The sequence below is a fragment of the Eufriesea mexicana genome, unplaced genomic scaffold (genome assembly GCF_001483705.2).
Source record: "Eufriesea mexicana isolate 0111107269 unplaced genomic scaffold, ASM148370v2 scaffold32, whole genome shotgun sequence".
NCBI classification, from domain to species: Eukaryota; Metazoa; Arthropoda; class Insecta; order Hymenoptera; family Apidae; genus Eufriesea; species Eufriesea mexicana.
In genome coordinates, this window is record NW_016908213.1 from 60,075 (window position 1) to 85,998 (window position 25,924).

General features: G+C 33.4%; 1 protein-coding gene across 1 annotated transcript in view; it reads left to right on the forward strand.

Moving 5' to 3' along the window:
* The first annotated feature begins 402 nt into the window (after positions 1 to 402).
* Positions 403 to 25,924, forward strand: part of LOC108553880 (neuropeptide Y receptor) — a 31,774-nt gene continuing 6,252 nt past the window's right edge. Inside the window, exons 1-3 of the mRNA XM_017908944.1 lie at positions 403 to 777; positions 6,285 to 6,535; positions 7,243 to 7,402. Of these exons, the coding sequence (XP_017764433.1) occupies positions 403 to 777; positions 6,285 to 6,535; positions 7,243 to 7,402 (786 nt within the window). The remainder of the gene's footprint in view (positions 778 to 6,284; positions 6,536 to 7,242; positions 7,403 to 25,924) is intronic.

The following is a 25,924-nucleotide window of genomic DNA, read 5'->3' on the forward strand; positions in this document are numbered from 1 at the left end:
AAATAAAACTTCTTTAATTCTTCAGATAAATAAATTATTAAATATTAGGCAAACTATTATTATAAATTATTGCTACTTTTATTACACATTTTTATCATTGTTACTATATATTATTATTACTATGTACAATCATTATAAACAATTCTTCCAAGCTACTAAACTACTTCTACCCAACACTGTATTCAAAAATACATTTATTATACAAATAATTTATTTAATCAACAGAAAGCATCTATTCTCCTCAGTGCCATAATTACACATAATCCCAAAACATTCACATAAAAATTCACGCATCCTCGCTACTAACAAGATCGGTCGTTTCAATCCACCATGTCATAAATCGTATCCTAACCTCCAAATGTTCTATTTCCAGGTTAGGATGTTCCATAAAGGCCAGTCGCGATGAATGCTGAAAGCCAGGCGAATCTCTCATTGGAGAGTCTGCAAGACTCCGAGTCCTGGAACCTGACGAGCACAGAGGACTGCGACTATTTCTTGGATTCCGACAGCATCATCTCGACTAGCTGGTTTCGTAGCATCATATACCTTCTGTATGGCACCATTTTCGTGGTCGCGTTAACCGGAAACGGGCTGGTATGCTACGTTGTGCATAGCAGTCCCCGAATGAAAACCGTCACGAACTTCTTCATCGTGAACTTGGCCCTCGGGGACATCCTGATAGCTCTTTTCTGCGTACCAACCAGCTCCATCAGCACGCTAATACTACAGTATTGGCCATTCGGCTCAGTACTTTGCTCTACTTTTATTTATTTGCAGGTGCGTCTAATGGTCTCCGTCTACTCGTGAGTTGGGGAAGAAAGGGATGCAGGCAGCATAATGGAAAAGTTACAGTGTCTTTAGGGAGGGTAGATAGTTGGGAACTGTGGTGGTGTTGAAGTGGAGAGGAATAATAAGTGTGGCTAATTGAAAATGCGCATTTCTGTAAAATATTTATCGATTAATTCGCGTTTATTTAGTAGTTACATTAGGTTAGCTGGTAAAAGAGACAGAGCTTTGACGAAGTTCATTTTTTTATTATTCCTTAAATTTTTCATTAAGGAAAATTTAAAAAAAGTGAGGTTAAAAATTTGTATAAGGAAAATATTTCTGGATGATACAGTAAGAATGATTAATTAAAGATTCCTCTTTCTGCAAGGTATTTATCGATTAATTCTCGTTTATTTAGTAATTAGGTTAGGGTATCTAATGAAAAAGTCAGTTCTTTGACGAAGTTAATTTTTTTATTATTCCTTACATCATGTGGGTTAAAAATTTGCATAAGGAAAATATTTCTTGATTGTATACCAAGAATTATTAATTAAAGATTCCTCTTTCTGCGAGTTATTTATCGATTGATTCTCGTTTATCTAGTAGTTAGGTTAGGATATCTAGTGAAAAAGTCAGTTCTTTGAGGAAGTTAATTCTTTTATTATTCCTTAAATCATGTAGATTAAAAATTTGCATAAGGAAAATATTTCTTGGTAGCATAATAAGAATGATTAAATAAAGATTCCTCTTTCTTCAAGATATTTACCGATTAATTCGCGTTTATTTAGTAGTTAGGTTAGGATAACTGGTGAAGGACTTAGTTCTTTGATGAAGTTTGGTGTTTTATTATTTCTTAAATTGTGAGAGTTAGAAGAGTATATAAGGAAGATATTTGTTAGCTCTATGAGATGTAAAATTTATTTTAAACATCAAGAGATCGGATGTTCCACGTCGTATTTCTTACTCTTCGTTTATTTCTGTGCTCCAAAGAGAACACTCGTGATTTTCAGCTTTCACGCAAGTTGACTTATTTCTAACTTCATAAATTCAGCCTTGAGGCCAGACCTTTGTAAAACAGTTCCGTGAAGTATTACATCTTAGCTTCCCTATTCCATGTCTGGTTCTGACACGTATCGACCATGCATGAGTTCATTTAATTATCAGCAGTGCTAATTAAGGTTTTGATTCGAAATATATAAACGTTCTCTACTTAAAACTCACAGAAACATTTATAATATCCCAACTTTTATCGATTATGTTACAAATAAGTAATTATTCTTGTTGGAACCTTCGCATCGGATCTTTTTCCTCTTAATTCACTTATCTTGATAATAGTTTCTACAAAAATAGCTACATCCGCATAAAACAATCAAGACGCAAACAATACTATTATTTCCACTTTCTGAAAGTTTCCGATAATTTAAAAAATAATTTATATTTATAACAAACAAACAATTACCAATTTTAATTCTAATCATTGCACACTTTTTCCACAATTTTGTGGTGTCCGCAATTTTTCTCGTCCCTGAAGATACCTTTCCATATCAGTATCCTGTGACCAACTTTTATCGAAAAATCGCTATGAATTCACGATCACTATCGCCGATACTCGAACGAAATTAGACAAATGCGGTCATCCCGTTGTCAAAGCTGGAACAGCTGCATTTCCAGTTACCGTAACGTCACTAACAAGCGTAATTACTCAGCACTCGGGGGTGTGCTAACGATTTATTAGCCGAAAAGCCTAGGTACAGCGGTGGCTGTTGAAAAACAAGGGTGTTCGCGTATAAGCTCTTGACCATTTAATACCGACCTCTCATTAATCAAACGGGAAGTCACGGTGGACGTGTCGATTTTAATAAATCGCGCTGAGATCCTTTGCAACAATGTAACTGGCAGATCATTAAGTATTTTATTGTTCTAATTTCTTTTCTCCCCGCTTCCGTCGGCTTTCGGGGATACTATCGGGAATTGGCTCTTTGATTTTCCTATCCTTGATACGGCACTGATGATGGAATTAACGAGAAAAGGGGCAAACGTGCTGGAGGAAGAGAATAACTTTAAACGACTCTCTATGACGTTCTACCGAACGATATTACATCCATAACGAAGAGGGCGATGGTTTATGGGAAGACAGAACGACACGTGAGATTTATAGAAAACCGATGGCACGGGGTGAATGGAGAATATCACGGTGTTAATATTACCGTGAAATCTCGAGTATCCGAATTAATAGGGGAAGAAGATCGTTTGGTCCAGGTGTTTCCTGTTTTTAGCCGTTCTAGAGATTCAGGTTATTAATTCCCTTTCATTCAAGTCATTAATTACCTTTGATTATGGGTCTTGCTGAGGTTTTTGATCTCTATATTTTGGTTGATCTGTAACATATGGGACTTAGGGTACAGGTATCGAAAACGTGTTTTGTAATAATTCTGTAAAAACGAATGGAAGAGACATAAGTTTTCTGTACTCGACTCTATCTACGATTGAAACGCGATGAATTAATCGTAATTAAAATGTATCATTATCTGAAATAATGAAAGTGATATTGACTTTAAATTAAAAGCAAATTTTTTAAAAATTCTTTTGATTTCGTCCATCTCTATGTACTTGAAAACGTGTATATTTATAATGATTATTTTATAGTTCCGAGAAAAAATAATTATTAAACTATATTCTATTAAATTAATAAATCTCCATTTAGTATAACATTCTAATAATGAAGATTCCATAAAATAATTAGAATATTGAAATACCTTATAGTATTATTAACAAGTAAACTCCGAAATAAACGAATTTTAAGTAATATATACTTATAGGAATTTTAAGAAAAAAATGGTTCCAAAAATAGGAGTAATTGGTGTAACAAATGGGACGTCGAACAGCGAGTAAGGGAAATTTCAGTGAAATGATGAAGAACGTGGCAAAACACAGTAACATATAGCTGAAATTTGGAAATTTTTAGAAACGCGTGCACAGTATCACAAAAGGATAGTTCATCAAAAAATCTCAATATAGTCAAGAAATATTGACGAAGACGATCGCCTGTTGCTCGTGCCACTTGTTTGAATACGATTCACTCGTTCTACATTAAAAACGAATTATGTGTTAAATATGTGAGTTCTACACGTATTTAAATATATATATATCTGCAACTATAATTATTACACTATTAAATTATCACCATCATATATATTATAATATTATTTATCATTATCAAACATAATAAATAAAAGTCGCGTAATATATGGTAATACAAGAAAGTATATAGATAACAAATAAAAAAGAATTACATAAAAATTCATCTCGTGACAGAATAATTGCTGAATTTACACAATTATCGAATTTCCAATAGAGCTCGTGATTTCGTATAACCGTGTGTCCATACCTAACCCACTCCAAGTAAATTAGAAGACATACGTAATCGATTAGAGTAGATCAATTGTTCGAAATAACACGATCGAGCTCGACTATGCGTTTCATTTCGTATTCATTGTCAGCCACGGTACGCATAAAATCCTCTCGTTCCTGGCCCGAATTCCAGCAGTCTCCGACCATCATACTCTACATTCGCCACGATATCCGTGTCAACGTGTTAAGGTATAACAGTGACAGAAATTCCCTTTGCTAGAACTTCAGCCTCGAAATTCGTCGGTGGCCCTTGATTTCTCAACGAATCGTGACATCGCGAACACCAAAGCTTCGACTGACAAAGGGACTCGTTGCCATTCAAGGGTGGCGCCTCACACCTTTCAGAGTCGAAATCAAGATGCTCCGAGATCAGTAGAGTTTGTTCCAATGACAGAGATCTTCTTTGACCCTGATTTTACCAAATTTTTACCAAATTTTTAGCAAATTATTGTGAAAATTTCATCAAATTCCCGAATTTCTTTCTCATTATCGTTTTAGTAAGTGATTATGGGAATTAATAAATTTATAGTATGTGTATGAAACCTAAATTATCGTTGCGTATGACGCTATATTTAAATATAGCGTATTTGGGTTCGCCTAATATAAAAATAAAGAAATAATTACTTACAACGCGAATATCAACTATGAACCAAATTTAATAGACAAGAGAAATCATAGAAAGATATGGGTACTCGCTGCAGGATTTGTTCTGGCTACACTAGCACCACACCGTGCTGATCTACCGTACTAAAGCATGTCGCCATTTGTACATCTCAGAGTTACAAAGAAGTTGATCGCTTAGAAAATTCGAATGCATTCGGCTTTGCATAAACTCGGTGAATAAAGAGCCATGTTAACACGGAAAAAGGAAATTTTATGTAAAATGGAAATCACCACACAAATCCAGAAGATTACAACGGATATGGACAATGGAGCTCACAGTCGGATAAAAGCCAGACGGATTTCTCACTGGATTTCCTAGATTTCTATGTCAGCACATTATCCCATAACAGTGGAGAAAAGCTCATGCAAGAACAAAAGAATCCACCAATAACAAAAATGTTTGCAAACGGAAAACAAATCGTATAATATACGTATCTTTCAAAGTTTAGGTTTTGCATTTATTCTTTCCTAAATGAATTTACAGAAATTAAAGAAAGGAATTAATTATGGTTATTATTATTGAATTTCATCATTTTACTTTTAATAATAATATTCGAGCCGTACACACCAGTTTTGATGAAATTTATATGAAAGATAGTTCTCAAAAAATGATTCTACAGGTATTCTTCTTATCTGCTATTGTTCATATTGCAGGGATGAAATCAGCTCTCGAATGTAGGGGTTGAAAGAATATTTTCTCGAATATCTCTAGTACCGAGGTGGTTACAGCCAAATTTTTAATTATAATTTTAATTATAAAAAATTAATTTATTTCAATAATATATTAAAAATTCTACATTTTTTAAATCATTTATCATACTAAATGTTAGTTCATATTCATGTAAATGAATGTACGTGATCTATGAGTCAAAATATGGGATACGTGTTTTTGGAAATTTTTATTTTATGTCAATAAATAATAATTTTAATATAAGTAATTTAAGTATTGTTAGTAAAATTAATTTCTATGAATTTTCTGAAACTTTGATGTTTGAATCGCATCCTGTGGTCCTGTTGGCCATCCTGTCGACTATCCTGTGGAATATAATTATTCCGATCGTTAAAACTTAAAGGGGAAAGAATAGTATAATCAAAACCGTGTTAACATAAATACGATCGTCAAGAGATTTATCCATCGGCTTTTTAAATTGGATTGTAGGTAATATTATGAGGACAAAAATAATATCCTGATTTTGATTGCTACTTTAGGTTGGGAGAAAATGGTTTCAAGAAAGAATCGCATCGCTCTCTTTCACGGTTTAGCATCTAAAGTGGATTTTTTACGCGAAGTCTATGTTACTACTTTAACTCGAAATAGCAGTAAGGTTCGTCCTTACGGCTATTTCCTATACAGTCGCTTGCGAAAGTATTCGAATCCTAAAGTTTTGACAAATAAAATACACACGTTGGAATAAAATATAAAAGAAAATACTTATTTTCAGGCTGTATCGGTATTGGTGAGCGCGTACACCCTCGTAGCGATCAGTATAGATCGTTACATAGCCATCATGTCGCCCTTGAAGCCAAGATTGAGCAAATGGCAAGCTCAGCTTCTGATACTCGCTGTTTGGGTGATTGCTATGGTGATTTCGCTCCCTATTGCTATTGTTTCGGGACTTTCTCAACCAATGGCGAAGTATGAAAGATGCAACCAGTATATTTGCCAGGAAAACTGGCCATCGATGGAGAACAAGTAATTATATATTCATCTTATATTATTTAACACGTATTTCTAATTTGCTCTAATTGAGAAATCTGAAAGAATTTTAATTTAATCGTATTTCTTTATATCACAGTAGAATAAAAATATTTTTGACAAAATAACGAAAAATTGAACTTTTAGATCGAGCTCGTAATTTTATCATAATTAATCCGGAAAAATGTGAATGTTATTTTATGCTATATGCATTAAATACATGTTCCATGATCCAAACTATGTATGAATATATTTCTGAAGCCTTTAGGAATATTTTTAAAAATAAAGGTTGGAATTGAAAATGGAAAAGTTCGGATTTTTATATCTTTATTCGTGTAAAAATAAAAATTCTCCATAAATAGTAACCATGAATTATTAATGCTCCTCGTTTAAACCTAAATTATAAAAGAGTACAATTATTTCAATCTACTCCAAGGAAGGAAAAAATAATTCATTCCAACAAAATGGACGTATTATTCTTTTATGCTAATTCTACACTTAAAATTTCTCGATTTTTCCCTTTTTCCTAATCTAAACGAATTCAACCAGAAATTTCAGAAATTTAGCGTGTTTTAATTTCTCTTGAAACCTCCATCGAGAGCAATTTGTGTTCAACCAGTCAATTTTATGGACGAATGATAACTCCTGAACTTGCGACCACGCGAAATCGGCTTTCTATTCACCCTGGTGACCGTGTGTTGCAGATATTACTATTCGATTGCGTTACTGGTTCTGCAGTACGTGATACCGATATCGGTCCTAGTCTTCACGTACACCAGCATCGCAGTCATGGTGTGGGGTAAGAGACCACCAGGAGAAGCCGAAAACGTCAGAGATCAGAGAATGGCTCGGTCAAAGAGAAAGGTAAGGTCTTAGAAAAGTATCGCATTGTGAAGTTTCTCTAAGAAATGGGAAATCATTGTAAGCATGCAATCTATCAAGCCCATCGTTCCATTTGTCATATTTATGCTATTTCTTAGGAATCATACCACAGATTGATCCAATCTGTGCTTACGAATAGGAAGAACAGTATATTAACGTACATTAATTGATTAATATTACTTATTAATTAGTAGATCACTGTCCTTGCTCGTTTTCTTGGCCAAGCTAAAAAAAGAAATAAATTTAAATTGCTATGTAAATAAGCATCATCTAACTCAAACCTACTACGTAGCACTTAGCTTGGCATCGTTTGCAAAGATGAAGATATAAAAGATACCGAAAATTATGAGGCAAAATACTTTTAGACTGATTTGAACATACATCTTTGACAAACGATGCCAATTACCAGGTCTCACCACGTGGAGGTGGCCACGTAATCGAGACCCATGCCTAAACACATTATTAAAATATAGTATAAATGATTACAGAAAATTATAGAAAATTACAGGAAATTACAGGAAATAATTTATAAAAGCAGTACAAAATATAATACAAAAATACAAAAATAATATAAAAATAATACAAAATAAGTTACTTAGAAAATTACAAAATATAGGATGTTGAACATCTACAACAAAGGAAGAAGAATTAATAATGAGACCCGAAATAAAAGATGAGAGGAAGAATAGATTATGGTGCAACGAAATACGAAATAATTTTTTAAATACGGGACACACGTTGCCACTTATGGCGTTTTACAAGTTGCAAAAATAGTGGAAAACGCGAGCAGCCACATAGGGCGCTATATTTTACGTGACTCTAGTTTTTTCTATATTATATGAAAAGGGGATAATTTTTAATTCATGATCGCGATATTTCGAATTTTAAGGCGTTTCGACGAATCCTCGATTACAATGTGCATACAGTATGCACAGTATGCACAGAATGCACAGTAATACTGCACAAATGTGCAAAAATACAATATTCCAGCAAGATATAACGAAACAAAGTAGCGAGCATAGTGACAACTCTAATATTAAAAATAATATTAAGCATTCTTATGTTGCTGAAAATCCTAATTAAAAATCGGGATTAGAGATAGCTAAGGTGTTGGGGTGACTCTACTTTTCAATTGAAAGAAAGAAGAATGTATTAACAAAAAAAAAAAATAAAAAAATAAAAAAAAGAAATGAAATGGGGAAACTGTATTTCATTAAACATACAAGAAATTCCAAAATCAAAGCAACATCTCTAATAATTTAAAACCATTCGAATTATTACTTTGATTTTGGAAATTTCTCAGAGGGGAATGCTTTCTTGTACTTGTATTCCGTAAAAATCCCGTGAGATAACTATGATAATGAACGAAATGAACAAAAAATTTCGAAATTTCTATTTAGAATAGAAACTGGAAATTTTTCAACCGAGATTCTAATACGCGATGTACAAGAAAACCCTAACCTGATCTAACAAATACATCACAGAAATATATATTGCACGAATGCTATTGTATAGAAGTACATTAGCATTCGTGGACACTATGCTCGCTATAAGAATAATATAAAATACAACCAGTCACCCGTGTCGTTTCGGACCATTCGTCCTACGACATGATGGGTAACCAGAGGAATCGTAAACATGCGACTCACCGATCGTTGATCTTCTCCATATCAAAGCAGCCCTGGATTGACTGTCGCCTTCGTCCTGGCACCAAAGTCAGTATGTCCTTCCCTTGCCAATGCAGCGATGTCAACATTGGTTGTAATTCCTTCTTCTTTTCTTGAAACACTTTCACAGGACACTCGCGATATCGCGGACACAACCGAACTAGTTTCGACCGTTATCGAGGAAAAATATCGCGCGTAAACGCACACGAACGTAAACGATTTAGTTGAATTAGGATAAAAATTTAGTTCTTATAAAAATATTTAATGTCTTCTAACACTAATGAAATTAAAAGGATGAAATATAGAACCCTCATTTTAGTATTATGTAGAAAAAATGAATGAAATAATTAAATGAATAATTAAAAATTGAAGTAAATGAATTAAGTAAATGAATTATGAAAAAATAAAAGTAAATAAATTAATTAATTAACTTATTAAAAGTAAAAAATAAATAATTAAGTTAAATAAATTATTAAAAGTGAATGATAAATAAATAAATTAAATAAATTATTAAAAGTGCAAAATAAATAATTAAATTAAATAAATTATTAAGAATGAATGATAAATAAATAAATTAAAGAAATAATTGAAAGTGAAAAATAATTAAATAAGTTTATTTAGTCGGTTCAAGTTTTGATGTACACGTTACGACGATCGCAGAGCAACTGACGTGTAATGTGACCTCCAAGTGCCTATATGAACCGAGGGTATCCTTACCGAGGGTATCCTTACCGAGGTCAAACGGAAGTTCTCGAGCTCAACCGATTTTTCAAAGATTCGGGAGCCTTTTATAATAGTTATTACATAGATTCTTGCAAATATAAGTTTTGTATAATTTGCAACAATAACAGTTACAGTAATTTACATATGTACAATTATTTTTTCATGTAAAAACGCCATTTTCTTCCGCGTAACAACATTTTTTAACGTATATGTGTTTGAAACAACTTTTTAAAGTTAAAAAAAGTGAACAGTAGCTAAAATTATTATTAACCAAAGGGATCTTGTATAACCCATACCCATAACTCATTCTAAAATAAGCAAAAATTCGCGTTTTTAACACATTTTACGAATTTACATAACCTATATATACATATTATGCATCTGAGACTGCTTCCACGCGTTTTTCATCGTGCATTTATAAAATTTCTTGAAAGCATGTTCAATAAAGGTTGTCATAATGCTCATGTACCAAATTTTGTAACTAATATATAATATATATTACTATATATTATATTTTTACTATAAATTTTATAATTCATTTGATTAATTTACAACGTTTTTGTAGTGGAAATTAAGCATTCTTTAATTTATCATTTTCGTAACAGAAATATAATTGTATTTGTTTCATTGACATTAATAAACATAAGAAACATCGTTTAATAATCTACGTCGATACTTCAGTACATGGCTACTTCAAATAAAAAGTATTTTCCCGCGTCAACAATGCATAGCTTGACAACAGTCGCCACCTTCTAGTCGATGCCGCAACGAACGTACCGGTAACAATGGCAGAATATTTTCGCGCGTAAAAGAGAAGCTTTCTATGTCTCGACGAAACGTTTCGTGAAGTCATGTTATTACTGATAGACGTTTTAATTGTTACAACAAGTGAAATATTTACTCAGGAGCAATAATGTTCAGTGTCAGTTGTTATTTCGAAACATCGGAACTGTAGGTTACGTGCGCAACATTGTCGGAATATTTACCAATAGGCCACAGAACAAGTTTAAGGAATTGTGACAAATTTATCAAGATCAGGATATCTAACTGTGAACATGTGTTCGGTGCTAATATACCACACGTGGTAAGAAGAGAAGTTACATAGTGGAAAACATATAACGATACATCTGTGAAATAAAGTGGTGTGAGTGTAAATCGTAAAGCGATATACGTGCGGAATAAAGTGGTGTGAGTGGGACTCGTATATTAGAAACAGCATAGGAACATATCATTCAACGTAGATTATAAGTTTCGATCGTCCATTAAGACATTTGGTAAACATTGCTCCGAATAGGCAGTATTTTAGTGATTTTCCTAATTTTTCTTCGATTATCATGGTTCAATTATGAAATATAGTGAAGGAAATACAAATGGTCATTAAAACGTGCTGCGAGGCTGCAGATTATCGCTTATCATTTAAATCTCGTTCGCAGATTCTCATTGTTCGGTTCATTAGCTCCGCATAGGCTGTTGTCTAATCAGTACCAATTTCCTATCCATTAAGACCACTCTTTTTCAACATAGAGTATCGAAAATACAAGTGGTTCTGAGAGCGTGATACGAATTTAAATATTCTTTTTTCGCAATCTTAAATTTCAAGTGTGGCTTAGAAACTTTTGGTCTATCCTGTTACAGTAGGATTTTTTCCATCTAAACGATGAATTTTTTTTCAATTTCAAAACTTCTTTCTCGAGTCTAGTGCTGACAGTCCAAGTGAATGTAAAATCGAGCAACGCAATTCGATCTCAGTGGTTCTATTTCCGAAACTTGGATTAGGGATTAGAAATTATCCGGTAATCCACGTCGGCTGGAGCGTTCGCTATCTGGATTATCGATTTTTTTCGATTTTGATTGTTCTTTTCTGTGATATAGCGACGGAAGTGTCAGTGAATTTGAAATCGTGCGACGCAATTAACTGTCGGTGCTTCTATTTGCAATATTTGGATTAGGGATTAGAAATTTTTCGATAATCCTCGTCGGCTAGGGCGTTCGCTACCCGATTTAGTGATTTTTTTTCAATTTTGACTGTTCGTTTCTGGAATATAGCGACGGAAGTGTCAGTGAATTTGAAATCGTGCGACGCAATTAACTGTCGGTGCTTCTATTTGCAATATTTGGATTAGGGATTAGAAATTTTTCGATAATCCTCGTCGGCTAGGGCGTTCGCTACCCGATTTAGTGATTTTTTTTCAATTTTGACTGTTCGTTTCTGGAATATAGCGACGGAAGTGTCAGTGAATTTGAAATCGTGCGACGCAATTAACTGTCGGTGCTTCTATTTGCAATATTTGGATTAGGGATTAGAAATTTTTCGATAATCCTCGTCGGCTAGGGCGTTCGCTACCCGATTTAGTGATTTTTTTTCAATTTTGACTGTTCGTTTCTGGAATATAGCGACGGAAGTGTCAGTGAATTTGAAATCGTGCGACGCAATTAACTGTCGGTGCTTCTATTTGCAATATTTGGATTAGGGATTAGAAATTTTTCGATAATCCTCGTCGGCTAGGGCGTTCGCTACCCGATTTAGTGATTTTTTTTCAATTTTGACTGTTCGTTTCTGGAATATAGCGACGGAAGTGTCAGTGAATTTGAAATCGTGCGACGCAATTAACTGTCGGTGCTTCTATTTGCAATATTTGGATTAGGGATTAGAAATTTTTCGATAATCCTCGTCGGCTAGGGCGTTCGCTACCCGATTTAGTGATTTTTTTTCAATTTTGACTGTTCGTTTCTGGAATATAGCGACGGAAGTGTCAGTGAATTTGAAATCGTGCGACGCAATTAACTGTCGGTGCTTCTATTTGCAATATTTGGATTAGGGATTAGAAATTTTTCGATAATCCTCGTCGGCTAGGGCGTTCGCTACCCGATTTAGTGATTTTTTTTCAATTTTGACTGTTCGTTTCTGGAATATAGCGACGGAAGTGTCAGTGAATTTGAAATCGTGCGACGCAATTAACTGTCGGTGCTTCTATTTGCAATATTTGGATTAGGGATTAGAAATTTTTCGATAATCCTCGTCGGCTAGGGCGTTCGCTACCCGATTTAGTGATTTTTTTTCAATTTTGACTGTTCGTTTCTGTAATATAGCGTCGGAAGTGTCAGTGAATTTGAAATCGTGCGACGCAATTAACTGTCAGTGCTTCTATCTGCAAAATTTGGATTAGGGATTAGGAATTTTTCGGTAATCCTCGTCGGCTGGAGCGTTCGCTACCAGATTTAGTGATTTTTTTTCAATTTTGACTGTTCGTTTCTGTAATATAGCGTCGGAAGTGTCAGTGAATTTGAAATCGTGCGACGCAATTAACTGTCAGTGCTTCTATCTGCAAAATTTGGATTAGGGATTAGAAATTTTTCGGTAATCCTCGTCGGCTGGAGCGTTCGCTACCAGATTTAGTGATTTTTTTTCAATTTTGACTGTTCGTTTCTGTAATATAGCGACGGAAGTGTCAGTGAATTTGAAATCGTGCGACGCAATTAACTGTCAGTGCTTCTATTTGCAAAATTTGGATTAGGGATTAGAAATTTTTCGGTAATCCTCGTCGGCTGGAGCGTTCGCTACCAGATTTAGTGATTTTTTTTCAATTTTGACTGTTCGTTTCTGTAATATAGCGACGGAAGTGTCAGTGAATTTGAAATCGTGCGACGCAATTAACTGTCAGTGCTTCTATTTGCAATATTTGGATTAGGGATTAGAAATTTTTCGGTAATCCTCGTCGGCTGGAGCGTTCGCTACCAGATTTAGTGATTTTTTTTCAATTTTGACTGTTCGTTTCTGTAATATAGCGTCGGAAGTGTCAGTGAATTTGAAATCGTGCGACGCAATTAACTGTCAGTACTTTTATCTGCAAAATTTGGATTAGGGATTAGAAATTTTTCGATAATCCTCTTCGGCTAGGGCGTTCGCTACCAGATTTAGTGATTTTTTTTCAATTTTGCCTGTTCGTTTCTGTAATATAGCGTCGGAAGTGTCAGTGAATTTAAAATCGTGCGACGCAATTAGCTGTCAGTGCTTCTATTTGCATAATTTGGATTAGGGATTAGACATTTTTCGGTAATTCCCTTCGGCTAGAACGTTCGCTACCAGGTTTAGTGATTTTTTTTCAATTTTGGCTGTTCTTTTCCAAAATATGGCAACGGAAGTGCACATGGATATAAAATCGTGCGACGGAGATGTCTGCTATTCCTTATATTTAAAAATTTCGATTGTGGATTGTGATATTTTGTTATCATATTTTTAAAAAGTCAGTTTTTTCGTAATTTTGCCAATTTTTCTTGACAATGAAATTTTTCTTGAACTATAATTTCATTCGCTCTTCCATACCTCATATTTTCATGATACATTTATGTAGATCAAAATATATTTATTTCCTGTGTATTTTTGTCTAATCTGAACTATTACACAAAGAGTAGCAATATTAGGAGATTCATTTGCATGTTACAAGTTAGGTTTATTTTATTTTTTCACCACTTTATATTAAGAAACCTTTTGTATTTTGTGTCGAAAGTGAAACTGTTTCGATCGACAATTGATTTAAAGAAATCTATTATAATTTCGCTATTAGTATAAAAAAAATACATCGATCCATATATATTCTTACTCGTGATGCACATAAAGAGTGACATATATTTACGATAATTTTAAATACTATTCGAGTATAAATATGTAGCCCGAAAGTACCTATATTCTTTTAAAAACTAATACTACGATCATTTTTAATAACATCCAAATATGAATCTAGAACCTTAATTAATATCTTTTAAAAAAACACACATATAAATTCTAAAAATTAGCTATTCATTCCAATATTTCTTTCACTGTATCATTCGTCCCCGGAAAACAATCTCTTCACGGAGATTGACCATAGAGGCGGTAGGAAATGAAGATATGCAAAATGGTTGAGGTATAACGAGATTGGACTGAAATTTTTGTAAATTTTCATCGCAACCTCGGTATAGAGGGAATTTTATCGAACTTTACTCACCCGGGTATAATCCAGTATCGAAACAAAGTGAGCTTAATCGAATTTTAGTGGGCTAGAGGGTTGCTTTGTATTTTACAAAATTCAACGCGTCGGATTTATTCTTCGAATAATGCCTCGATTTTAATCGATGCTAATTGCGTAAAAATAACATCAAAGTTCCAGTTCAATAGTTATACGTCAAACGATCGTATTGAACGAATTATTAGAAACGAAACGAGCATCTTTATCCACGGCACACTTAACGAGCTGTCGAAATAATTTTAAACGATTTTAAATACGTTTTATCCAAATTGACAAAGTATCAAAGAGATCAGATGTGCTGTAAATGGAACTTTTAATTAAGTAGTCATTGGAGTACCTTTTGCAGTAAACGTAATTGAAAGGTAATCAACGAGTTACCATTTCGGTTTGCAATACAAATACATTTGAAATATCTTTTTAGATGATGGATGTCTACCACAAGCAAAAGCAGGTATAAGGAATATGGAGTAAAAATTGATATGCAACAAATTAAAAAACTGACAATAAATCTGGCAATGAAATTCAGTGGAATTCCAGGAACTTGGAATTAACGTAGAGAATATTATATATCAATCAAGAAACTGAAGGTAACGAGTGAGTTTATCCAATTGTCGATGCAGCCGAAAAATACTAATATAATTTTCTTTTTATTTATCTTTTTATTTTTATTTTTCTTTGTTACCATTAATTTTATACCTCACTGTAATAATTTTCTTGTAATTTTTCTAATGGGTTAATCCTGTACGAATAAATAAATAAATAAATAAATAATAAATAATTATATTATTATTCGTAACGAGTAAGTTTATACAATTTTTGATGCAGCTAAAAAATATTAATATAATAAATATATAAGATATTATAAAATATTAATATAGTATATCTCTTTTACAGTATTTTCTATTCAAATATTTCAAAAAATACTATATATATTTCCATATTTATTATTATTATAGTATTATTATATTATTATTCTTAACCAGATGAAATTCACGTAACCAAAAGCGAGAAACGTGTGATCCAAGTGTACATATTGTTCCATTTATCATCAATTCCTGAAATTTTATTAATTTTCGAATTTCAGAAATTAATCCTCGCATCCGAACATTCCACGTCTACAATACGAGTATTTATCGCATTTACTAGTTAATCGATTATTCAAGATATCAACGAAAGCAGCTTGATTTTGTACCCATGCGCTGAATTTCGACATTATTGACATTTTTATCTTGATTTGATAATAATTGCATATTGTACTGCGTTTCAACGATTAACGAAATATCACTGAAACGATCTATGTTTATCTCGTCCTCAGTCGTTATCTCGGATAATGACTATCGTAACGTGCACTGTAATCATTCCAACGCACACGTTCGGCTAATTATGCAAATAAAAGGAAAATTTTCGTTGGGTATCGTTAGCAGGGAAAACAGGCCAATTTAAAAGTAATTTCCCGTAAAAACGAACAGGCTACGCATCATCCTCTTATTTAAGCTTTTAGCCTACGCTTACTCTATCTCCATAGGAAAATAATTAACACCGCTTCCAGTCATTGGTTAATTAACCATTTGCACTCGAGAGGTATTAAAAATTAATTTTTTGAAGGGGGGATTTATCGTGTTTCAAATTGATGGAGGTACACTGCTTCTTTTGATGAAAGTGATATGGATTTATATTAATTTGGGAGGTGAGATTCTCATATTTTAGATTTCGCCTTTTGACTTTTTATTTTCCTATTTAGAGGGAAGGTTTGCTATATACACTTACTAAGAAAAGTTAAGAAACAACGTAATCGGTTGGTAATTTGGGTATATTCTCTATCTTCTACGATACATAGGTATCGAAACTAATATATGTAGGATACCATTTCGAAAAAAAATCGCGTTTCGGCCATTGCGAACAGAAACAAATTATAAATCGATCAATATTTTCTCGAAGCAAATGGAAAAGTTATTTTGGGTAGCAAAATTAAGTTGCGCGGCTCCCTACGAGGAGGTGAAGCGTAGGTTAAGAAAAACATGAAAGCAGGGTCCTCGATGACCAAAACAGAGTCCTTAGTGTTAGTGGTGGATGAAATTTAATAACAACAAGAACAATTCTTTATTTAATTTGAAAGATTATAAAACACAAATATAACGTTTAAATATAATTAATTTCTCACAATTACTCTATCACAGGACTTCTCACTATTATAACTCAGTTGCAACTAACGTATCCGAAATCACTCACTTTTTTTCTTTCTTCTTCATACATTACATTGACATACATAATTCACACACACCTCAATTATTACACGCATACTCATTTATCATAATAACCTGAATCATTGCATATTGGAATCCCATGCATACTTGTTCCACTCATCCCAACACATATATACTCAAAAATCTATGTATCCACTACCACACTTAGAAATTAATTATGACTGGCAGGAGCATGAGTCGATCGGTGTTGAAAAGAGAGTTAACCCTTTGTACTCGAGTGGCGCCCCTCAGTCGCCATTTAATCAGATTCTAAAGATCATTGTTAATTAATATCGGGAATTTAAAATTACCCAACAACGCGTAGAATATCGAGGTAAAATATTTCGAATAATTCTTACAATTAATTTGCACTTCTTATTTACCGTTTTGAAAATATCGTCGACTTTAGGGCAGAATTTCTTCGAATTACTATGTTTCTGTAACGAAAAGATTAGGTGTTTCTGTAACCCAACGCAAAGGGTTAATTTATACGCTTTAACGATATTCGTGTAACCTTACTACTAAATCGATCAAAATATTCGAATATTTGCGAACGACAGGGTCGATAATATTAGAACCTGATACTGAAATATAACCATGAGAAAAGACGAAGAGAAATGGAATCAGGGTGCACAGTTACAAGAAAGTTAAGACCATTCCTCGAGAATCGATCTGACCAAATCAAAGGCGATTTAGAAGAAACGGCTGACTTAAATCACACGAATCGTATTGTGTGGGTGTGATGCCGAAAAAATAAATAGGCTAGTGTAAATAACAGCAAATACCACCTATTGATTTTATGTGACCCTCTGCTTTCATCAAAGATGGATTCTATCATACATTTTCCGCCGAAGTTGTCCCCATAGTAAATATTCACTTCATTTATTCATGCAGTGCTTTTGTTATAATTTAGGGGAGACTGGGGCTAAAAGTTCCTGGGGTAAGTTGTTCCAATGCTTGAATTAGTCAATAGGGAAAAGAATAACTACATTATTTCTAAGTAATTTTTTTGTATTTTCTCAAAATCGGAACTTTTAGTCCCAGGCTCTCCTATATACATCAGTCTACCTTATATATCTCCCCTATATTAATTACATGTAATTTATATATATATATATATATATACACAACAATGAGAAATCAATCAGTTTGTCTGTTGTTCAGAAATTAATGAATTAATTATCATTATTGGATACCTTTCTAAGTTTACTTATATGTATCAGCTTCCCCTATATTTCCCCTCTATATAAATTACATATAATCTATATATTGTATATTATTGAATAATCGATACAACAATGAGAAATCAATCAGTTTGTTTGTTGCTAAGAAATTAATGACAGATATCATTATTGGATACCTTTTCAAGTTTAATTTATATCCAAATTTGGTTAAAATATTTGACTCTATTAACCTGTCTATCTATAACTGTATCCAATTCACACACTTTATGTACACATTTTATTGAAATAGAATGATTTTTTCACGTTAATTGTTAGTGCTCAGATTTCCAAATAAAATAGAGAGCTATCATAGTTGTAATTTTTCTTTTTTTATGAGCAAACCGAGTTCAAAGAGAAAATTTATGATTGGTACCTGTTATTCTGTGGATTTTGAAGTTCGTGTTGCGTTCAATCCATCCTGCTACGTGACTACTCGTTCAGTGTCCAATGATGTGTACTTTTTTGGATTTATACCAGAATCCACTATATCCAGGGTTAGACCACATGCATATTTGCATGTAACACGTTGATATACACGCGATAATTTATGAGGAAGTTCTGATTTTTTTCAGTTGAAAATGAATGATTTCAGAGTGAAGTAGCACGTAAATTTAAACGAAAGTTTGGAAGAATAGATTGTGTTTTATTAAAATTGGTAATTACATTTAAAGACCGAAATATTTTCAAAATATTTTGCAAAAGGGTTTAAGAAGCAAATTTCATAATAAGTATATATTAATTTAATATGTGTGTATTTATAAATTTTGTATAATATATTATTTTCATTGAGATATAATTAAATTTAATTATAAATGAAATCACTCACAATGATTTTATCCTTTATTATTGTTCCAATTCTGTGTGGTAGAATATTATAACACAATAAAATTGACTTATAGAGACTAATGTGCAATAACAAAATTGAGCCCGTGAGCGTCGAAGCTTCCAAAATCGATTGCGAAATTGAAACTGATAACAAAATTACGAAACTTCGTTATTCGAAAGGCTGCAGCTCATGAAGTTATGATTTACGAATAAATTTGTTTCTAATAATAAAATAAGCTCTGGATTCTCTAACCACTAAATCGATTATAGAAAATTTCGTTGCATCGATAGGAGGTCCCTGACAATTAATTAAAACAACGATATTTACCTATATTTAATTTTAGTATGGTAAATTAATAAATTAATACCCTCGAATATTTAATTTTATTTTTAATAAATTTAAAAAGACGTTTAACGCTACTTTTAATTATTACTTCCTCGTTAACATTTTAAAAATATTATACCATCACTTCAAATCGTTAAAATTATTCGAATACTCGCAAGTTTAAATTTATTATTCCTCATTTCCATAAGAAAATATTCAAAACTCCTCCTAACAGTGTGGCCAAAAATATTCGAATATCAATAAGCGAATTAAAATAATATTAAAATAATAACCTTCCACATAACACACCAAAAATTGTTTAAATCTGCAACACCTACCCAAGTTGCATTATACGATACAAGTATTCGAAACTGGTTCAAGTGTATCCACCATAACTTTCTACTTAATGGACCACATAACAGTTTACCTAGACTCTCGTCGATATTTCTCAAACTTTAAAGTGTCCCGGGCATTTGAACGATACACAATTACTCCGGCAGTTACCAGCGATTGATTGGAGTTGGAGAACAAAGTAAGCACCATATATAACTATGTCGTGACTGCTTATTGTCCAAGATCAAACAAGAGAATATTCGTACATGAACTGCACTATTATCCGAAGCACGATTCTCCAATATGCTGTAACAACATCCTCGATGTTTGTAATCGACACATTTATCTTAATCCAAAGTGTCTAAACTAATATTCAACATACAGTAAGGTATGAATTAGAAGATTAGAACATTGAGTTAAATTTATATTGTTACGAATCGCCTTTACGATTCTTGTTCTACAAGTTCGATCGCTAGATTGCCGAAGATTTCCAGTGAATACGTCGCTGAATAGATTTAACCCTTTGCACTCGAGGGGCTAGTCTCAGTCGTCATTTAATCAGATTCTAACGATGGATATTAATTAATATATGAAATTTACAATTACCCAACGATTCGTGGGATATCGAAGTAAAATAATTCTACGTCTTAATTTCTACACGATTTCTTATTTACCATTTTAAAATTATCGTCGACTTTATGGCAGAAAGTCTTCGAATTGCTATTTTCCTGTAACGAAAAAGTCGCCGAGTGCAAAGGGTTAATTCCTATTTTCGTTATAGTGCAATTTTTATTTCTTTCCCACTATTGAAATGTTGACAGCTCTCTGAACTTTGGTGGAAGACATCCCTTTTTATAGTAAACGATTATTATTTTGTCCGAACATTCTGGAAGATGCTGGATTACTTTTCCCTGAAGTTACGATCCATAAATCTAAAAATTGATTTTAAAATTTTATTTGATTCTAAATTTTTATAATTTTTCATTAATTAATTTTATCTGATTTTTTTTTTATTCCTTGAACAAATTTTTATCGATAAATATAAAATAGTAAATTAAAATATAAATATTGTTTTTTACTTTGCCGAATACCGGGTAGATATGAAAATCTCGTAACAATATTAATTTAACTTACCTCGCATTGTGACACTTTAACATAGATTCACAAGATTCACTGTCATTTTCTGAATTTCGATTATTTAAAAAAACAAAGCAGAAATGTAAGTCTTTTGAGCTTTATTTAATTTATTTGATCATTAAAATGAACGAAGATGTGGACTTGTGTGAATTTAAAATGTGAAATTAATTTTTGGAAATTAATAATGTTTAAGGTTACATTTCGTAATTATTCTTGATATTCGAATATCGCAATTAAAGCGATTTTTACTCTCTCTTTTGACGATGTCTCCATTTCCACGTAAATCCATGAAATTTCATTAAAATCAGGAGAAAATTATCCATGTATTTTCTCACTGAACCAATAACGCGATAATGGTACAAATGTATCGTGTATCATAATCGAGACAAAGTCATTAAAATTATTTCTATGTATCGGATATAATACAAGAATTTTCGATCCTATTTTCGAATATCTATCGTTTCAATATGTTCGAGCAGTAGTTATCAATTAAAAAGTAATGTTGATATTACTCGTTAATATTAAATAATTCTCTAATATTAGAATAATTGTGATTTTTATGATAATCTATAATTTATGTTATTTATAATTCAAAGAGGAAACACAAGAATCTGTAATCTTGCAGGAACAGTTAAACCCAACAAGCTATTACACGATATTAAAATTATGTTAATTTTCCAAACGCCAAATATGTATCGATGAAATCAAGAAGATATATCACTCGGAATTATGTTATGATAGTTGAGATGGCTTCCCTTGCTTATCAAAAGGGTGGCTGATAATTCCTTGTTTTGAAACCAAAGCATGCCCTGCCACCCTAATCCACTATAATCCCATATGTTTATATAGTTCAAAATTATCCGAGTTAACTTCATTTTAATTACCAGTGCAAACTACTCTCTTATCGTGTCAGGAAATTAGTCAGATAGTCTTTAGAAAGTACAAAAATTTGATTTCCATAATTTAAATTGCTATTAATTCGACAGTCAGTGAAATAGACAAAAATAATACGAAATAAATTTTTAAAAAAAGTAAAATCGAATAAAGTAAAATAAAATAAGAATCTTGAGTTCACGAGGCAACTAGGAAATCGTAAATTTATCGTCAGATTTAAGAAATATACAAAAATAACGCAAAATAAATTTAAAAAAAAAAGTAAAATCGAATAAAGTAAAATAAAATAAGAATCTTAAGTTCACGAGACAACTAGGAAATCGTAAATTTATCATCAGATTTAAGCGCATCGAGCTTCCAAAGGATAACTGAAAAATTACGACGCGGAATGACATAAACCGGCAACACGCCAGGTAAAGTCATAAAGCTTATGGCAATGTTATAAAAATTTTTATACGAAATCTATTATCCGTCGCAAGTGGCTGGATGTCGAATCTTTTTAACGCCACATTACTGAGAAACTCGTAAAGTCATTGTAAAAGAAAATCCTGGTTAAAGCGCGATTACAGATCGGCCATTGGGGGTATCTGCACTGCCAGTTTGCCGGCAGAGGGGTGAATTTATCAGGCTTTTTCTCAGCTACGTTTCACCCCGTACGACTCAGCGATAACAGACGCGTCAGGCTGAAAATCCTCGTTGAAATTTTTCCCACGAACTTTTCCTTACCAAGTCGAATCGAAATTCGTCGGAAAGTTTGAAGCGCCATATGCCAAAATGTCAAGATCCGTGGTTGAAATACGTCTAGGGATTTTCTTCTCGAAGCTTAATCGATTTCTCCGATGAATACGCCTGAGATGATTTATTATCTCGACAGGAATGTCATTCCCGAGGTAGACATTTTTTATTCCGATACGAAACCATTCCAATTTACTTTCATACGCATTTATCGATGGAAGCGGTTCTCATGCAGAGCATACGAAATCGCTATTGGCTTGCTCCCAAAACGAAATTCCCTAGAGTTTCAACATTTATTTCCTGCTCGATCGATATGATCGCTGTTTAGCGAAAAACGTTTTAAGCATATTATATTGTCGTACAGTATATTACCATCGTGTCTATATACGTATATGTAATGTTGGAACCCGGATTTCAATATACAATACGAGTTTTAGCAACAAGGCTAAAATTGTTGGAAAAATACAAATCGGCGGAGAGGAAAAGAACTAAATTGAAACTTACCTTTCGCAAATTTTGTGGGTGCTTATATAATGTTAGATTTTGATGGGGTGAAGATGACCATTGGCCCTTAGTGAAAATAGGAATGAGTCAATTGTTTTTGAACTTCTAAAATTGGACTATAAAATTGCGTTTATCAGCCAGGCCCTTCTAGTGACTAAAGGCCAACGAATCGTTAATCATCCAACAGTGATATTATTATATATCGTCATATATTTGATGTATATAGGGATACTTTTGATTGGCAAATATAAGGAATAAGAGATGGTGTTTTATTCCAATATATTTATTACGAGCTAAAAGAGATTTAGGAGTAAGGTACAAACTAAAAGACTAGACTAATAACTGATATGATCACGCAACTGACACTCACACATTTCTTCTTCAAATTCCATAAAGGACTATCTTGGGACAGCCCTTGCACTCTCGTTTAACCCCTTCCCATATTTTGATGAGTCTAACTCGTGACGAAGATTTTGGCCCAAACATGAATATCACGAGCCAGACTCGTGAACAGAACATTTTTCTAAATATAGTTTTGAAACTGTCATCTATTATAAAATATAATATATTTATAATATTTATAAAAGGAAAAAGGATTAACTCTTTACACTCGATTTATTTTCAAAGTTGTTGGATGCCAACTTATATTTATTTTTAGCTAAATGAATCAAAGTAATTTACAGTGGTAGAATTCAACGTGTTGTATTTATTTTATTTATTTTTATTTTAGAGTAAATTAGTATTGTCACTTCCAATTGTATTTATTGTGACATACGAGTTTTAGAGTAAATTAGCATTGGCACCTCCAGCGTGACATACGAGTGCAAAGGGTTAAAATTTACTTCCACTACAGTAATATGGCGTGAAACTGACTATGACACACGTATTCACATTTTGGCTGGTATTGCGACTGATTTTGAGCACTTGTATTCGATACAGTCATAAATATCCCGTTATACGTAACATAAATATCCCCTGAACCCTAGGCTGCTGTTTATTGCCCATTATCTCAGCTAGGTAGGCCCAAATGTTCCTTTACATTCACTCTCAAACCCTAGCATTTCTATATATATTGTTACGAGTTTCTCATATCCACCCTGTACTCAACCTAGTAACAAGAATTATATAGCCTCCGAACAATAGCTCCCGAAAAATAGCAATCCAGGACTTTCCAAAATATTGGGACAGGGACTTCCAACTTCCGGATTAGTAATCCAGGACCTTCCAGAATATTCGGGCAAAGATCAATGGCGGCTGATGACTATAAAAAGAGGCGTCTTCCGCCGAAGTTTAGAGAGAGTTCAGCGTTTAATTAGGGTTAATCTAATTCTACGTCGTGTATTTGGAATCTTTCGGCAATCCAGCGATCGAACTCATAGAAGAGGAGTTCTAAGTGCGAACTGTAACAATATTTGTTACAGAGTTAATCTAATTCTACGTCGTGTATTAGGAATCTTTCGGCAATCCAGCGACCGAACGCATAGAAGAGGAATTCTAAGTGCGATCTGTAACAATATTTGTGAGAGGAACCTTTATTTGGATGGTGTCACCCTGCATCGAGATCTATCTTTACTTCGAGGAACAATCCAGCTTATTAGTTCTGGAATCAGGGTTGAGTGACGCAATGAGTTGTCATAGGGCCTATAGAAACCATGCCGAAGGATTCGACGACACAATTTTTGACAGTCCATTGTCTACAGCCACGCATCATAGAAGACTTCGAGCCTTCGTATATTTTATACCGCCAAAAAATATAAAATATAATCAGAATCAAAAGTTCCTTTCGACTTACCACATATTTTATTTTAGACCTACGTTCACGAGATTAGGTTTGTGATTCCCTCGACTCTGTAATATACTTCAGGCATCTGAATAAATTAAAGAAGATTGTTTTCCCTTGTTAACGATACTCTATATTCTCTTCCCATTTTACACGAATTTGTTACGCTTCTCTGGCGTACATCTTATTTTCTCTCTCGATGGTCCAATTTCTTGTCCTTTTACATAAGTATGGTCATGCAAGTCTACGAAATTCATTATCCTAGTTTTTTCCTTCCTTCGGACATTCTTTTATCGTTGATCCTCGTTCGCAAAAAAATAGATCAATCACGAGGGAACCTCATTCCACAAGTGTCTCGAAGAACGATGTCACCTTGCAAGAAAAAAGAATCGTGTTCGTGCAGATAATGCTTTGTTCGGGTATACTGTTCAACGTGATCGGCGCAAATGTAAACGTAAAAATCGTCGCACGTACGGACAAAGATGAAGAAATGCAATAAAACATCGGTATTATACCGAAAGTGGAAGTTGTACATTCATTACACGCTTCGTGCAAGTTATTGAAGGTCTCCGGCATCGGAGGAACACGTCGTAAAAGGCTGTATAGGGGCAAAAAGCGAAACAAAACGTAGAAACAGGAGAAGCAGATGAATGGAGGTTACCTTGACAGGATGTTTCAATTGTACTGAGGCAAAAAGTGTCCCAGACGATGTGGATGGAGGGTAACTAATCTAGGATTATTGCTAGATTAATCCTATGCTGACAGAGATCTGCGCGTCTAATAAACAACGACTCCTTTTTAATAACAAAACAGATTTATTTAACTAAAATATTACACTAGGTTTCTCTCGATTCTAACTCTCAAACACACGATCCTCTATTCGTTACGTCTCGACTGCAAGCATTCTGCCTCGCCTGCGCCCTTGCACCCTTACTTAAAGTCAAAACTCTCTCTTTTCATGCATAGGCTTTCTTTCTCGATCGCTCGATACTGTCATAGAAATCCCGTCAAAATGATTCTTTCGCGCTACCGTTTGTTCTTTCGCCCGCATCCTAGATATCACCCTGAACGCCCAAGTCGAACCCGATGCCGCTGTTTATTATTTTTCG